The sequence below is a fragment of the Sorex fumeus genome, unplaced genomic scaffold, assembly GCF_029834395.1.
Source record: "Sorex fumeus unplaced genomic scaffold, SorFum_2.1 ptg000261l, whole genome shotgun sequence".
In the NCBI taxonomy this organism is placed as follows: domain Eukaryota; kingdom Metazoa; phylum Chordata; class Mammalia; order Eulipotyphla; family Soricidae; genus Sorex; species Sorex fumeus.
The window spans coordinates 67153-83433 of NW_026606318.1; the positions used below are offsets into that span (position 1 = coordinate 67153).

A 16281-nucleotide genomic window follows, 5' to 3' on the forward strand; every position below is an offset into this window, starting at 1 on the left:
AAGGCTACATAACTGTTAAGAATTTGAACTCATCAGCCTAAACCACAACTCTAAACTTGCCTGCTTTTTCCTGCATGCAAGGCAAACGCCCTACCGGCTGTGCTATCGCTTCAACCCCCATAGCTGTTGTTTTTGAAAAACAGAGATCAATAACAGATATCAAGAGGATTAAATTCTCCTGTCTAGTATTTCTGCTGGTTCCTTTTGTCTTTTTGTTTTGTTATGTTTTGTTTCTTTTTCAAAGAGATATTCGGAATACACTTTTTAACTCCAAAGACATTCTAAAATTGCCAAAGTAAGCTACAGCACAAAAAATAAATAAATAAATAAATAAAGACAAGTGGTTCCGCTCAGGGCTAAGAGAGTGGGGAGGTTGGCCAGGATGTGTGTGATTAATTCCCTACAAAGAGCAAATCCGTTTGTTTGCGTTGGGGGCCATACCCGCCTATGTTCAGGGCTTACTCCGAGCTCTGTGCATAGGGGTTACTCCTCCTGGGGCTTGAGGAACCATACGGGGGTCTGGGGATCAAACTCCGTACCTACTGTACTACTGTCCCCGCAGATTATTTATTTATTTATTTTTGCGTTTTGGGTCACACCCAACAATGCACGGGGGTTACTCCTGGATCATGCACTCAGGAATTACTCCTGGGGGTCCTTGAGGGGCCCTATGGGATGCTGGGAATTGAACCCGGGTCAGCCACGTGCAAGGCAAAAGCCCTACCCGCTGTGCTATTGCTCCAACCCCCAACAGATTTTTTTTGAAGGCTACATAACTGTTAAGAATTTGAACTCATCAGCCTCAACCACAGCTCTAAACTTACTTGCTTTGTCCTGAGGAGATCGCTGCAGAAGACATGAGTAAACTGGACATTTTCAAGAAAGACCCCGGCAGCGGCTGATTGCTTAAAGCCAGTTTCTGAGAGAGGTGCATCGACTCCTTGTCCTGTGGGAGAAGGCACAAATGAGGTATAAGAGACGCAAATGCAAACGGAATCTCTTTTGTTTGCTTGGTTTTTTTTTTTTGCCCTTGTAGGTCACACCCAGCAATGCTCAAAGGTTACTCCTGGCGGTGCTCGGGAGACCCTATGGGATGCTGGGGATCGAACCTGGGTCGGCCCCATTGCAAGGCAAAAGCCCTCCTCGCTGTACTATTACTCCGGTCTCTGCAAATGGAATCTGATGTCAAGAGAACGTAAGGATATTTATCACAAGTCTATGCCAAGATCTCCTTGGTCATAGGATATAGGCCACCTAACTTTACAGCAGGTCATCAGCCAGGGATGGCCCGCAGAATCCAGGCTTTGCAAAAAGCATGTTTCCTACTGGAAATGAGATGCTGATGAGAATTCAGAGTTGGGAGCCCTCCCGCCCTGCACGTGTGGCCCTTTCCATTAGCTGCATTCTGTTAACGCTGGCTCTGATCCTGCGAACTCCACTCATGTGAGGTGTTTGGATGGTAGGACCATCACTTCAACCCACTCTTCCGGTTCTCTTCACTGTCCAAATGCTCAGTGTGATCCTATTTTCCCTTCCTTTCCTCTCGCCCTCTTCTCCCCTGTTCGTTTAAAAGATGTTTAAGAAGCTCACTGCCAGGTAGGAAAGTGGCCCAGACACTGTGAAGGATCCTTGTACTACTCCGCAATACCATTTCTGGGAATACATCCCGAGGGTGCAAAAGAGCACAGGAGAAATGACATCTGGATCTGTATGTTCACTGCAGCACTGTTCACAATAGCCAGAATTTGGAAACAACCCAAGAACAGATGAATGGTTAAAGAAACTTTGGCACATCTACACAATGGAATACTATGCAGCCGTTAGGAAAGACGAAGTTATGAAATTTGCTCACAAGTGGATGGTCATGGAGACTATCATGCTAAGTGAAATGAGTCAGAAAGAGAGGGGCAGGCATAGAAGGACTGCACTCGTTTGTGGAATATAAAATAACATAATATGAGATGGACACCCAAGGACAGTAGACACAATGGCCAGGAATACTGCCCCATAGTTGGAAGCCTGTCTCATGTGCTGGGGGAGAAGGCAGCTGGAATAGAGAAGGGATCACTACGTCAATGATGGTTGGAGGGATCGTTCGGGATGGGAGATGTGTGCTGAAAGTAGATAAAGGACCAAACGGGATAGCCTCTCAGTATCTATATTACAAACCATCACGGTATCACGGTCCTCCTGTTGTTGATGGATTTGCTCGAGCGGGCCCAGTAACGTCTCCATCATGAGACTTGTTGTTACTGTGTTTGGCATATCGAATACGCCATGGGTAGCTTGCCAGGCTCTGCCGTGCGGGTGAGATACTCTCGGTAGCTTGCCGGGCTCTCAGGGAGGGGCGGAAGAATCGAACTCGGGTCAGTCATGTTGGCCGCTTGTAAGGCAAACGCCCTACCACTGTGCTATCGCTCCAGCCCATTACAAACCATAATGCCTAAAAGTAGAGAGAGAGTATGGAGGAAACTGTCTGCCATGGAGGCAGGGGAAGGGATGGAAAGGGGGGAAGGGGTAATACTGGGGACATTGGTGGTAGAGAATGTACACTGGTGGAGTGATGGGTGTTCAATCATTGTATGACTGAAACTCAAACATGAAAACTTCTAGCTGTCTCTCACAGTGATTCAATTAAAAAAAAAAAAAAGGATCCTCGTACTGAAAAAAGCACTCTGCTGAAGATGTACATGTGCGTGTTACATCCCCGAATTCACGGGACAGAGAGGAAAAATCGCCAAGAAGCTAAGCGAGACGAGAAGATCTGGAGCTGAAACCTGATTCTTAAGACAATGCGAACAGAGCAGTCCATCGTGATGACAGTAAAGTGAGGGAGGGGTTGGAGGACGGTTGTGCAGAGGACGAGGATGGAAAATGGGAAGAACTGAAGTCAGAATTCCTGGATGCCATCGCTGGAGCTACTGGCATCTTGGCTCAGTGGTGAACCCAATGCCAATCCCCTTCGGAGCAAAACATTCTCAATTAAATCTAATGAACTTTCTACTAATGTAGCAGGCAAAAAAAAAAAAACCGTCGTGCGTATACATCAGCAGAAACGAGTAACAGATTTATTTAGAACTATTAATACTACAGACACTGAAATCAGCAGATGTCAATTTCAAAGAGAACCTGGGATAACACGAAGACAGAATCTCCGAAAACTAAGGAAGCAGCAAGAAGTCAGCAGAAGCCATTTTCCAAAACAAAAAAAAACACACCTCGTAATAATGAAAAAATACGGGGCTGGAGCAATAGTACAGTGGGAAGCGCATTTGCCTTGCACGTGGACAACCCAGGTTCAATTTCCGGCATCTCATATGGTCCCCCAAGCACCGCCAGGAGTAATTCCTGAGTGCATAAGCCAGGAGTAACCCCTGAGCATCGCCGGGTGTGACCCAAAAAGCAAAAAAAAAAAAAAAAAGAAAGAAAAATAGAACCTGGGGTGGAGGTGGGCTGAGAAAAGGTCCCTTAATGGCTAAGGGGGTGTGTCACTGCTACAGAACAAAATGAACTCACCCGGGCAGGCGTGATGGTCCTGAAAGCCTGCAGACAAGAGGAGATGGAGGGGCTCAAGAGATGATAGCACAGTGGGTAGGGCAGCCAAGGAGGGTTCGATCCCGGCATCCCATACAGTCCCCCAGCACTGTCAGGAGTAATTCCTGAGTGCAGAGCCAGGAGTAACCCCTGAGTATCGCTGGTTTGTAAAAAACTGCACGCTGAAGGTTGTGTGTTCACGGGCTCTCTGGACCTAGAGCCGCTGTGTGTGGCCTGGATCGGGACGGCTGTTGGCCAAGGGCAGACGAAGAAAGAGACGAGGACCAGGCCGGTTGATCTTTGTAGCAGTTTATTACAAGGAAGTTTATCCCATAGAAGAAATTTATGTTATGGAAGGTCTAGGTTCTCTCAAGCACATGTTCCCCTTGCTAGTCTCTTCAAGGTCCATCTTGCAGCCCTGCTCTCGCGCTCTCTCTCTCTCTCTCTCTCTCTCTCTCTCTCTCTCTCTCTCTCTCTCTCTCTCTCTCTCTCCAGTTCCCTGGTCTCTCCAACTCCCTAGCAGTCTGGGCTGACACTCCACCAAGTCAGGTAGCCAAATCAACATAAGAAAGCCCTTCCTGAGGACCCACCAACAAGGTAATTCTAAAGCCCTTCCCGACTGCCCAAGGGCAAAATACCTCTTAAGGTGTTTTTCTCTTTCCCTCAGTCCAATAAACTATCAAATAAAGTAAAAGTAAGTAAAGGCCCTCCCGTTGATCGTCGATTTGCTCGAGCGGGCCCAGTAACGTCTCCATTGGAGACTTTGTTGTTACTGTGTCTGGCATATCGAATACTCTCGGTAGCTTGCCGGGCTCTCCGAGAGGGGCGGAGGAATCGAACTCGGGTCGGCCATGTTGGCTGCGTGCAAGGCAAACGCCCTACCCGCTGTGCTATCGCTCCAGCCCTAAACTATCAAATATCAACTATAAAGGTTTGGGGGCCCCACAGTTGTTGTTCGCTCGGTTTCAATTCATGTTAGTTGGAACATCCAATTATTTTCATTTCTCCTCTTGAGGAGGAGCAGGTATTCAGTAGGCCAGGTGTGTACATAAGTAAGTTTGGATCTGCACACCCCACGCAGCTTCCCTTACACTGCAGGGTGTTGGAATAACGTGCCTCAATTTCCTCAGAACTGTGTTGGACTCACTTGCATAGCCACTTGTTGGGAGACAAGCCCCTTTTGGTCTGCTTTGAAGTGTAACACTAATTCCTGGGCTCAGAGGGCAGATTGTTGGGAGAATAATACCTTTTGGCCTGCTTTGTAGGAAAGCCTGTGGCCCTGCGTACCACAGTTCAATGTTACCTGGGGACAAAGGCTTGATGTTTCTCAATAAAGTGGAGCTGCTATACAGGAAAAAAAAAAATCAACTATTCCCTGAGGTTATGCAGGAAGGACAGAACAGTGTTATCCTACACTGGTTGTGACCCCACCCCACCCCCAATTTTTTTTTTTAATGTAAAAAAGAAAAAGACAGGAGGAGATGGAACCTAGCTCTGTCCGAGCAGATGTGAGGGAGAGGCTGAAAACGGTTTCCCTCTCATTAGGATGCCAGGCGGGACGGATGGAGAAAAGAAGAGACACAACGGAGGACAAGAGGGTGCAGGACTCTGAAAGGAGAACTGTGGGGAACTTCTCAGAAATGATGGGAGACAGACCGGCAGACAGAAGTCACCCGGCGTATATCCCAAACCAGAATCATCTTGTTCAGCTGCGTTTCTGGAACCCAAAGAGAACCAAGACCGACCGAGCTTTCGGAAGTAGTTCCTGGGATGGAACACCCTTTGGCTGAGACTAAGAAGGAACGACGGAAGTAAATAGCAAAAAGGAAACACGACCGGCAGAATATTATCCTCCAAGTGCTAAGGAAACCCTCTCAGAACTGCCTACGCTAAAAATGACTTTCGCGAAGGAGCAGGAGGGGAAGTCAAGTTCAAGGGCGAAGTGAGGTGTACTCAATCGGAAAAGAAAGTCCCACTTAATAATCTCTTGTCGTTTCCAGAGGAGGCAGGAAGGTGCAGAAACTGTGAAAATCCGTCTCTGCAGACCCCAGATACCCTCTAACTGGTCCCCCTCCCCGCCCCCACCACTGAACAAAATGATTTAAAAAAAAAATCACAACACTGAAATAGCATGTCTAGCTAAAAAATTCACCCAAGATGTTCTGCTTTTTTGGGTCACACCTGGCGATGAACAGGGGTTACTCCTGGCTCTGCCCTCAGGAATTACTCTTGGCAGTGCTCAGGAGACCATATGGGATGCTGGGAATCGAACCCAGGTTGACCGCTTGCAAGGCAAACGCCCTCCCCGCTGAGGTACTGCTCTAGCCCCCCAAGATGTTTCATAAAAGTCAGACTAGGAACTGGAGCGATAGCACAGCGGGGAGGGCGTTTGCCTTGCACATGGCTGACCCAGGTTCAATTCCCAGCATCCCATATGGTCCCCTGAGCACCGCCAAGAGTAATTCCTGAGTGCATGAGTGAGGAGTAACCCCTGAGCATTGCCAGGTATGACCCAAAAAGCAAAAAAAAAAAAAAGAAAAGAAAAGTCAGACTAGGGGCCAGAGCAACAGTACAGCAGGGTGGGCACTTGCCTTGCATGTGGCCAAGCCAGGTTCAATCCCTGGCACCCCACTGATCCTCAGAGTCCATCACGGGTAATCCCAGAGCACAGAGCCAGGAAGAAACACTGAGCACAGCCAGGTGGGGCCAAAAAAAAAAAAAAAAAATCAGACTAGCTGGATCCCAGGAAGAAGAACAGAACCATGAGCCCAAATTCACCAGGCCAGGGAGCAACACTTTCTTGAGAACAGAGTCACAAGACCACACGAGAGAGCTTGTTCTCTCTTTTTTTAAAACCTCATCTTGATACCACTAAAAATACTACGACGACGCTAGCAGAAAAAATGCCCTAACACCGGTGGGTAAGCTTTGTTTACAAACACAAATCATTTCAATCCTGGCAGTTTTATTTTAGGACCACGAGGCCCAACATGAAACTCTGGATCAGCTGCCTTGGAACATGGGACAGTTACGAGGTGAGCTGGAAAGGCGTCGCCCCAGCTCTTCATCTCCAGTTCGCTAGAGACGGACTTTTCTGGGCTGGCATCTGCTCTGAACACCTTTCTGTGGTGATTTCTCTTGACAACGATGCTTCACTTCTGAAAACCCCAGTTTATCCCAGCACAGAGCCACCCACCAGTACACCCTGTCCCACCTGAAATCTGTTTAACCCTGGGATCACACTCATACTTCAAAACAAGAGCTAATATATAAAAAAATATACCAACCTTGAATTACTCTCTCCTTGTTCAGCTGTGTTTCTCCACTGAAATAGAGAGGGGAGGGGGATAACATTGGTTAGCAATTTGTTACTGCTGAAGTTATATAAAAAAAATAATCAGAGGGACTGGAGAGATAGCACAGCGGGTAGGGCGTTTGCCTTGCACGCGGCCGACCCGGGTTCGATTCCCAGCATCCCATATGGTCCCCTGAGCACCGCCAGGAGTAACTCCTGAGTGCAGAGCCAGGAGGAACCCCTGTGCATTGCCGGGTGTGACCCAAAAAAAAAAATCAGAGATCAAAAGTAAGGATAGTTGGGCCCTACAGCTATAGCACAGCAGGTAGGGTGTTTGCCTTGCACGAGGCTGACCTGGGTTTGATTCCCAGCATCCCATATGGTCCCCCAAGCACTGCCACGAGTAATCCCTGTGCATCGCTGGGTGTGACCCCCCCCCCAAAAAAAGTAAGGACACTGAAAAGATAGCATCTGAACTTGGCAACATGTCTCTTAATTTAACTTGTCAGAATACAAGGGACTCTCAATAGGTATTTGAAACTGCCAACTGGAACCAAGATTGTAGACTGAAAATTTTTAACCTGCCCCAAATTAAAAATGGACAGACTATAAATCAATTTTAAGTGAGCAATGGATGGAAAATTCAAAATTCTATCAAAGATGCATATATGCATTTTGTGAATAATTAAATTATTAAAATATACTAAGAAAGACCTGTCACTCCCAAAATATGTCTTTGGGGGGAAATTTTTATATATGTATATGTATACACAAATATGTATGTGTGTGTGTGTGTATATATATATACACACATATATATATGTATATATCACGGTCCTCCCGTTGTTCATCGATTTGCTCGAGCGGGCCCAGTAACATCTCCATCGTGAGACTTGTTGTTACTGTGTTTGGCATATCGAATACATCACGGGTAGCTTGCCAGGCCTTGCCGTGCGGGCGAGATACTCTCAGTAGCTTGCCGGGCTCTCCGAGAGGGGCGAAGGAATCGAACTCGGGTTGATATATACATATATATGGCACTGGGAAGAAACATTTGGGGAAAGATTTATGTGCATATATATATGATATGTATAATAGATGAATGAGGCCCTGAAGACAGAATACATGTTACCTATGGAGTGTTATCTACATGCTAACACCTCCCTTAAGGCTTTCTCTCCTACAGATGATCAAATTCAGAGGCCCCAAATGTATCTCATTGATCTATTGGCCCTTTTTTCAGAAAAAAAAAAAAATTGCATTCCTCAGCACCAGCCTTCCTCTGGAAATCTCTTCTTTAACAGAACACACAGGAAGTAACCCCCAAGTGCACCTCAGGCTGGCACCAGCCCCCTGAATCATTCCAGTATCCTTATCCCCCTCACCCCCCACCCACACACACACACTCTAGGAAAGTCTGCTTTAATCAGAGGAGAAGGCGGGATGCCAGTGGCCTTGGAGGGCCTTTCTTAGTAAACTTCTGAGCTGACCTTCCCTTACTCCTTCCCCAAACCCACTGGAATTTAAAGATTGCTACTTAAAGACGGCATCCAACAGAAGATTGCTCCACAGTTGGAAGCCTGCCCCAGGAGCTGGGGGAGAAGGCAGCTGGGATGGAGAAGGGATCACTAAGTCAATGATGGCTGGACGGATGGCTCGGGATGGGAGATGTGTGCTGAAAGTAGATAAAGGACCCAATGTGATAGCCTCTCAGGATCTGTATTGCAAACCATCATGCCCACAAGTAGAGAGAGAGAAAGAGGGCAACTGTCTGCCATAGAGGGAGGAGGAGGGGTGGGGGAAGGAATACCGGGGACATTGATGGTTGGAAGCTGTGCACTGGTAGAGGGATGGGTGTTTGATCATTCAATGACTGAAACTCAAACATGAAAGTTTTGTAGCTGTAGCTCACAGTGATTCAATTATAAAAAAAAAAAATGATGGGGGGGCTTGAGAGATAGCACAGCGGGGAGGGCGTTTGCCTTGCACGCGGCCGACCCGGGTTCGATTCCCAGCATCCCATATGGTCCCCTGAGCACCGCCAGGAGTAACTCCTGAGTGCAGAGCCAGGAATAACCCCTGTGCATTGCCGGGTGTGACCCAAAAAGGAAAAAAAAAAAAGATGGTATCCAAGGGCCCAGGTGATGACTCCATGGGCTGGGGCACACATGCTTTTGCCTGTGAATCCCCAAGTTCAACCCCAAGGTCTACATGGTCCCCTCAAACCAAGCCAGGAGTGGCCCTGTCAAAACTCATCAGGAGGTGGCTGGAGTGACAGTACAGAGGGGAGGGCGTTCGCCTTGCATGCCGGCGGCCCGGGTTCGATTCCCAGCATCCCATATGGTTCTCTGAGCACCGCCAGGGGTGATTCCTGAGTGCAGAGCCAGGAGTAACTCCTGTGCGTCACCGGGTGTGACTCAAAAAGAAAAAAAAAAACAAAACTCATGGCACTTGCTCTGTTCAAAGCCTACCAACGTCAGGTTCTCAGCGCCGCATGTGGTCCCCTGTCACCCCGCCAGGAGTGATCACTTAGCAGAGAGCCAGGTGTAAACTCAGAGCACCTCCAGCTGTGGCCCAGAAGAAAAGGATCAAGTACTGAGCTGCTCAGTTTGGCTGGGACTCTTGCGTATATGCAAGAGGTACACGTGCCATGAATACAGGTTCCTCCTATCCATCTGCCGAGACGCGTCTGGTTTCTGAAGGACTTTGAGGGGCACAGGATTTCCTGTGTCCCTAACCATGACCACACGCCCAGGCAGCGGGGTCCTGAACCAGTCTGTCTGCTCCTTCCCAAGAAACTTAGAATTCAACGGCATCTAAGAGGCGGCTGGGCCTCCCAGTGCCCCTCACTGCCTCCCAGCCCCCAAGAAGCATCCAGGTGGTGCTGGGAACCGTGCAGAGACACTGAGATGTGGGCTGAACAGGGAGAGAGCGGAAGGACATTCACAGCCACTCCGATGCCAGGGAAGGAAGAGATGGGTGACTCTGTCCTGAGAAAACTCAGCTTTGGAGCTGGTGGGGGAAATACGGACGAGGCTGGTGAGCTCGACTGGGGAGACCTGCGGGCATCTGAGTGGACACTCTGACCTTCAAATCACAGTATGTATAATAGATGGGGCAGGAGCAACAGTACGGCGGGGTAGGGCGTTTGCCTTGCACATGGCTGACCCAGGCTCACCCCTGACACCCCATATGGTTCCCCTAACCCCTCCAGGAGTGATCCCTGAGCACAGAGCCCAGAGCAAGCCCTGAGCACCGCCAGGTGTGGCCCCGCCAAATACAAACAAACCAAAAGAAAACACAAAAAACATCACAATATCAATAGTACAGAGTATGCAGCTAGAAAGAGCACTCTTTCTTGTTGGGGAACAGTTTTACCCCAACATGCCCAGACATGTTGCGTACCGGGTCCAGGCAGACATGAGGCAAAGGATGATGGGTCCACAGAAAAACAACGTCCAGAAAAAACTGTTAACCAATATCTTCTCCCCCAGACCATTTCATAAATATTGTCCGGCAGTTCTTACCAGTTCTATTGAGAAGTTTGGGGGAAAAAATCCTAGAACCGCTGTTTTAAAAGCTGGTTGAGGGGCTGGAGCGATAGCATAGTGGGTAGGGCATTTGCCTTGCATGCGGGCCGACCCAGGTTCAAATCCCAGCATCCCATATGGTCCCCTGAGCACTGCCAGGAGTGATTCCTGAGTGCAGAGCCAGGAGTAACCCCTGAGCATCGCGGGGTGTGACCCAAAAAGCAAAAAACAAAAAACAAAAAAGTTGGTTGGGGAGAGGTGAAGGGAAGTGGCAAAAACAGGTTTATGAGGGGCTGGAGCGACAGCACAGCGGGGAGAGCGTTTGTCTTGCACACGGCTGACCCAGGTTCGATTCCCAGCATCCCATATGGTTCCCCGAGCAGCACCAGGAGTAATTCCTGAGTGCAGAGCCAAGAAAAACCCCTGAGCATCAATCACCACCAGGTATGACCCAAAAAAGCAAAAAAAAAAAAAAAAAAAAAAGGTTTATGATTTAGTTATTTCAATTCACTCCAAGCTGGACTTGGGGTAGGGAATCGGTAGAGGGAGAGGAGGTAGCAGAAAGGTCAGGAGAATTTCATCGGAAGGGAGTCAGGCACAGCACCGCTCGTTTTCAAACTCTGCAGCCCGGCTCCTTTCCAGAACAGAACACCCGAGCCCACAAGAATCCAGCGCGCATGCCAAGAAGGGCAGTCTCAGGACGGCCGTTTATAGGCCCTGCAAAGTTGCACGGCTCAGCTGTGGCTCCTTCACTTACAGCTTCACTCCCCAGCCGTGCCCTTCTTAGGCATTCAAAGCGGTAGGTCCTCGGGGGGCCACAGAGAGAGCCGGGAAACTGGGGGATGAGCTATTTTGGGGCACGAGTCCAAAGCATCTGATGGACGGGACATGGAAATGTAAATTAGGATAAATGTACCACTTCATCCCAATTCCTCGACACGCGTTAATTTCTGGGAAAACAAAGATGATTTTCTTTTTTTGTTTTTGTTTGCTTGTTTTGTTTTGTTTTGCTTTTTCGGTCATACCCAGCAATGCACAGGGGTTACTCCTGGCTCGGCACTCAGGAATCACCCCTGGCGGTGCTCAGGGGACCATATGGGATGTTGGGAATCGAACCCGGGTCAGCGGCATTCAAGGCAAATGCCCTACCCGCTGCACTATAACTCCAGCCCCAAGGATAATTTTCAAGGGATAGTAAGATAGGCGGTTTGAGGGAGAAAAGGAAAGATAATTAAAGCATGATTATTTCCTTTGCCTTGTTTTTTTCTTGGGGGGGAGGGGAGTTTTGAGGACAGTGTTGGGATGGAACCCAGGAGACACACACACACACACACACACAAAGCTCTGCCTGAGTCAAATCCCAAACCCCAAACCCTTTAGTTTTTGGTTTGGGGGCCACATCCATGATGCTCAGGGGTTACTCCTGGCTCTCAGGGCTTACTCAAGGCCGGGCTCTGTGAATAGGGATCACTCCTGGCAGGGCTTGGAGGATCATATTCAGAGCCAGGAATTGAACCAAGATTGGCTGCATACAAGGAAAGCAACCCCCTACTATCTTCCTGAGGCATGTTTAGACTGTAAACAAACAGTGGTTATTTGAACATGAGTTCTGACCATCCCTGTTGATGTCTTAGTAAGGCCCTAATGATGTCTTAGTAAGGTGCCAGGCTGTTTTGCAATTAATTTCTGACAATCTGACCAATGGAAGAGGACAGGAAACTGAGCCACTTTTGAGGCTCAGTGACAGTAGGTCGGGAGGTATGGCATTTGAGTCAAAGCAACAGGACTCTTGGGCCTGGAGCAATAGCACAGATGATAGGGCGCTTGCCTTGCGTGCAGCCAACCCAGGTTCAATTCCCAGCATCCCATATGGTCCCCCAAGCACTGCCAACAGTAATTCCTGAGTGCATAAACTGGGAGTAATCCCTGTGCATCACCGGGTGTGAACCCAAAACAAACAAACAAACAAAAAGGTAACAAAGGTCAAAGGTATGCAAGGCAAAGGCCCTACCTGCTGTACTATCCCTCCAGCCCTGATTTTCAAGGAAGAACTGACGGTTAAAGCTGGCTTGACACAGTTACATCCTGTTAATACTCCCTTTGAGCTCCATAAAGAAACAGTGCCTTTCTCTAATTCAATCCACTGGCATCCAGAGCCAACACAACGCTTTTGTTGGCTACCTACGCAGAGAACTGTGCTTTGATTCCAGTTGTCCTAGAAGTCTTTTCATTCTCAGATATTTCCCACCCACCCAGAGGATCGAACCGGGGGCTCCTGCATGCAAAAGCACGTGCTCCTTCCAGCCCTTAGAGTGCTCCCCTCTGGCTCCTCAGAAAGATGGCCTTACACTCCGCTGCTTGCCCCAACTTTACCTTTCTCCCATAAGTCGGGACTATCATCACCCCTCGCCTTTGAGACAGGAACACTGAGGTCAGGAAGGCAAAGTCGGTGACCAAAGACAACCCACAGGACAAGGCTCCTAAAAGATGAGGCACAGATTCTAACCTATCAGCGTGAAACGTCTGCGCTCTTCGTGAAATCACTTCTTATTAAAATCCCGCAAGTCAGTGCCCAGAGCAAGCATGACAGGAGGCTCAATCACACTATTTAGCGGCATGTCCTCTACTGATAAAAAAAAAAAAAGTAAGCAGGAGGCTCTCTTATCTCTCCCAGCCATGGAAACATATATAGAGGAAAGAAATAAATCTTAAGATAATCCAAAGGGGAGGGACAAGAGGCTAGAAAGAGCGAGAGACTGCCAGCCTCAAAAAAAAAAAAAATCAAAACAAACAGAAAAAAAAAAAACAACCAGCTTGTAACGAGATGTTGTGCAAACTTTCTTTGAAATCTGCAAGGGAGCAAATTCGGTGTTGAGAAATGCGGAGACGGGGTAACGGGAAAACCATCACAAGGCTCCTCCGGACCCCACGGAGGAGGGGGCTTATCTCTAACCCTGGGCTGCCTTCTCCCTCGCTCTGAGCCAGGGGTGCAAGCCAAGCCAAGACCTCGAACACAGCCCGCTGCAGGCCGACCTTCGGCGGCGGCGGCAGCAGCACGCAGGGACGAGAAGGAATGACAGCTCTCAACGGTCCCTGCTCCCACTCCGACCCCGCTGGCTGGAAAGAGAGAGAGGGCGAAAGGGTGCACCCGACGACAGCAATACTCACTGCCGGATAACGGTCAGAGCAAAGCGCCCCATCTTCTCGGGAGCCCCGGCGAGGACCAGCGACACCTCCGGCCCCTGCACCGCGCCAGCGCGCCGCGCCTCTGCACTGCGGGCTCGCCCACACCACTTCCGCCCAGCCCCGCCGGCCGGCCCGGCTCGGCCACGATTGGCCGAGGGCCTGGTGACGTCACCCGCTCCGGGCCAATCAGAAGGGCGAGAGGCCGAGGGCTCGGAGGCGATTGGTGCGAAGGGAGGCCCCGCCCGCCGCCGTGGGGCCTGCGTCACCTGCGCGCAGGCCTGTGATTGGCGCGCGGCAGGTGCGTGCGGGGCTCCCGGAGTTCGCTGTTGACGCGAGCTCGCCCGGGCCGGCTTCCATCCTGCTGACTCCCGAGTGATAAGGCTCGGATTTGGGCGTGATCTGATCGGAGTCTGGCAGGCAGCCAGTGTGTGTGCGGCGACCGACAGAAATCTCGCAGATTTTACTTTACCCTAGAATCTGATTCGTCTGGTTTGTCCCGCAGGCCGTTCACCCTTGATCTCCAAATTCCTCTTGCTTCCCCTCACCTTTGATCATCTCAAATCTTCTGGTGGTGGAAAATGGGCACTGGTGGAGGGATGGGTATCTGATCATTGTATAATCAAACCCAAGCACAAAAAATTGTAAATCTACAACTGTACCTCATGGTGTTTCACTAATAAAAAAAATAAATAAACAAATAAATCTTTTTAGTGCTTTTTTTTTTCTCTCTCCTTTTACCAACTCTCAGTCTCCGTGGGTTCTTATTGGAGTTGGATGATTTGCACTGATTCTGAATGTATTTTCACGTTTTCAAAAAAGCATCATCTCTTTGGAAATGTTTTCTCTAGCAGCCTTATAGGACTTGGAGAGCGTTACCTAGCCTCTAGAACGTCGTTTGTTTTTTTTATTTAAATTTATTTATTTATTTTGAATACCCATCCCTCCACCAGTAACCATTTCCCACCACCATGGATTCCAGTAACCCTCCCACCCACCCCCCCCATCCCACCCTACCTCTGTGGCAGGGCATTCCCTTTTGTTCTCTCTTTCCTATTGGGTGTTGTGGTTTGTAAAAGAGTTAAGCCTGATTTTCAGGGAGAAACGTTGGATAATTTACTTTCCATTGATCACTTTGTATATAAGGAGATGTGCAAGATGGTTTGGAGTAAAAGTCCTGGTTCCTGCATAACCGAGCTATGCTTGTAGAGGCTCATAGTCACCAGGGTTCCATCTGGAGGAGGCAAGATGCAGCACCTACCCCATCTGGGACTTCCCGGTGATCTCGGGTCTCTTTGGGACCTGGAGCATTCTCCGGGAGCTTTGGAGACGTCAAGTTTTTTGATTTGGTAACCTGGGATCACAGTTTCTAGCCAAAATACAGAATAAAACTTAATTAAAATAGCTTTACTGGAATGGAGAGAATCAACGGGTAAGGGCTTGTTTTGCATGGATTTGATCCCTGGCACCTCTGAGCATTGCCAGGAGTGATCCTTGAGCACATGGCCAGGAGTAAACCTTGAGTGAGTACACTATGTAGCAGAAAAACTGAAAAGAAAACTAGTAAATCATTATAGTGTTATTCTGACATTGCCTTGCATTTATTTTTAAGATAAGTGATCACATTTGATGATGCATTTGTGTTCTTTGTCCGAATGCAAAAAGAAAAGATAATCCTAAATCCCTCTGGATTTCTCAGAGACTGGATCAATAAACAAGCATCAGACTGATTTAAAAGTCAAAAGAAAGTTTATCAGAAAGAAAGGGATAGACATAGAAAGATTGCATTCATCTGGGGAACATAAAGTAACAAAATAGGAGACTAACACCCAAGAATGGCCAAGATTAGTACCAGGAATTTTACTCCATGGCTTGGAGGCCAACCACACATGCTAGGGGAAAAGGGAGCTCAGATAGAGAAGGGAACACCAAATAAAGGTGTTGGGAGAATCCTCCCAGGATGGGAGAAGCATGCTGAGAGTAGACTATAGACCAAACATGATTGTCACCCATTGCCTCTTTTGCAAATCACAACACCCAATAAGAGAGAGAGAACAAAAGGGAATTCCCTGCCACAGAGACAGGGTGGGATGGGGGGAATGGGGGGTGGGAGGGATACTGGGATCCGTGGTGGTGGGAAATGGGCACTGGTGGAGGGATGGGTATTTGATCATTGTATAATTGAAACCCAAGCACAAAAATTTGTAAGTCTACAACTGTACCTCATGGTGTCTCACTAATTAAAAAAAAATGAAAAAAAAAGAAAGTTTAATAGTAACATGTAGACCTATATACTTGGGTGCAACCCCAGAGGCAGTGGATGATACCCAAGGGACTCCAAGATATTAGCTTAAAAACCTTTTTTGCTAGGACAACAGTTAGAGGATACATAGGAAATTAAAGCAAAACAGTCATGCAAGTTTAAATTCTGCTTTCTCTACTGAAAGAGATACAGTGATAGAGTCTTGCAGAGAGAAGTTTACAGGAAATGCCTTGCAAAGACAACTTTCTTCCTGCCTTCAAAGCCCATCGCATGAATAACCCTCTCTCAGCAAGACGTTTTGCAGGGCAGGGCTTGCACTCCTACAGCGTGAATCTCCATTTAGCACGCAAGAAGTGATGTGCGAGACACTTGAGTTTGCAGGATGATGTGCACGATTACATTTGATCCCCAGAACACCCCCAGGATTGATGGTGGAAGTTCTCTGACAGCTTCACTCAGGAGATGAGAATTTGATC

The 16281-nt window shown here is 48.3% G+C and overlaps 1 protein-coding gene across 1 annotated transcript in view; it reads right to left on the reverse strand.

Annotated features, from left to right (window-relative positions):
• The window catches only part of TIGAR (TP53 induced glycolysis regulatory phosphatase), a 28526-nt gene extending 14853 nt beyond the window's left edge, over positions 1-13673 (reverse strand). Inside the window, exons 1-3 of the mRNA XM_056109027.1 lie at positions 13528-13673; positions 6822-6859; positions 825-946 (exon numbers count right to left, since the gene is read on the reverse strand). Coding sequence (XP_055965002.1) covers positions 825-946; positions 6822-6859; positions 13528-13559 — 192 coding nt within the window. The 5' untranslated portion in view covers positions 13560-13673. The remainder of the gene's footprint in view (positions 1-824; positions 947-6821; positions 6860-13527) is intronic.
• Between the last annotated feature and the right edge of the window lie 2608 nt (positions 13674-16281).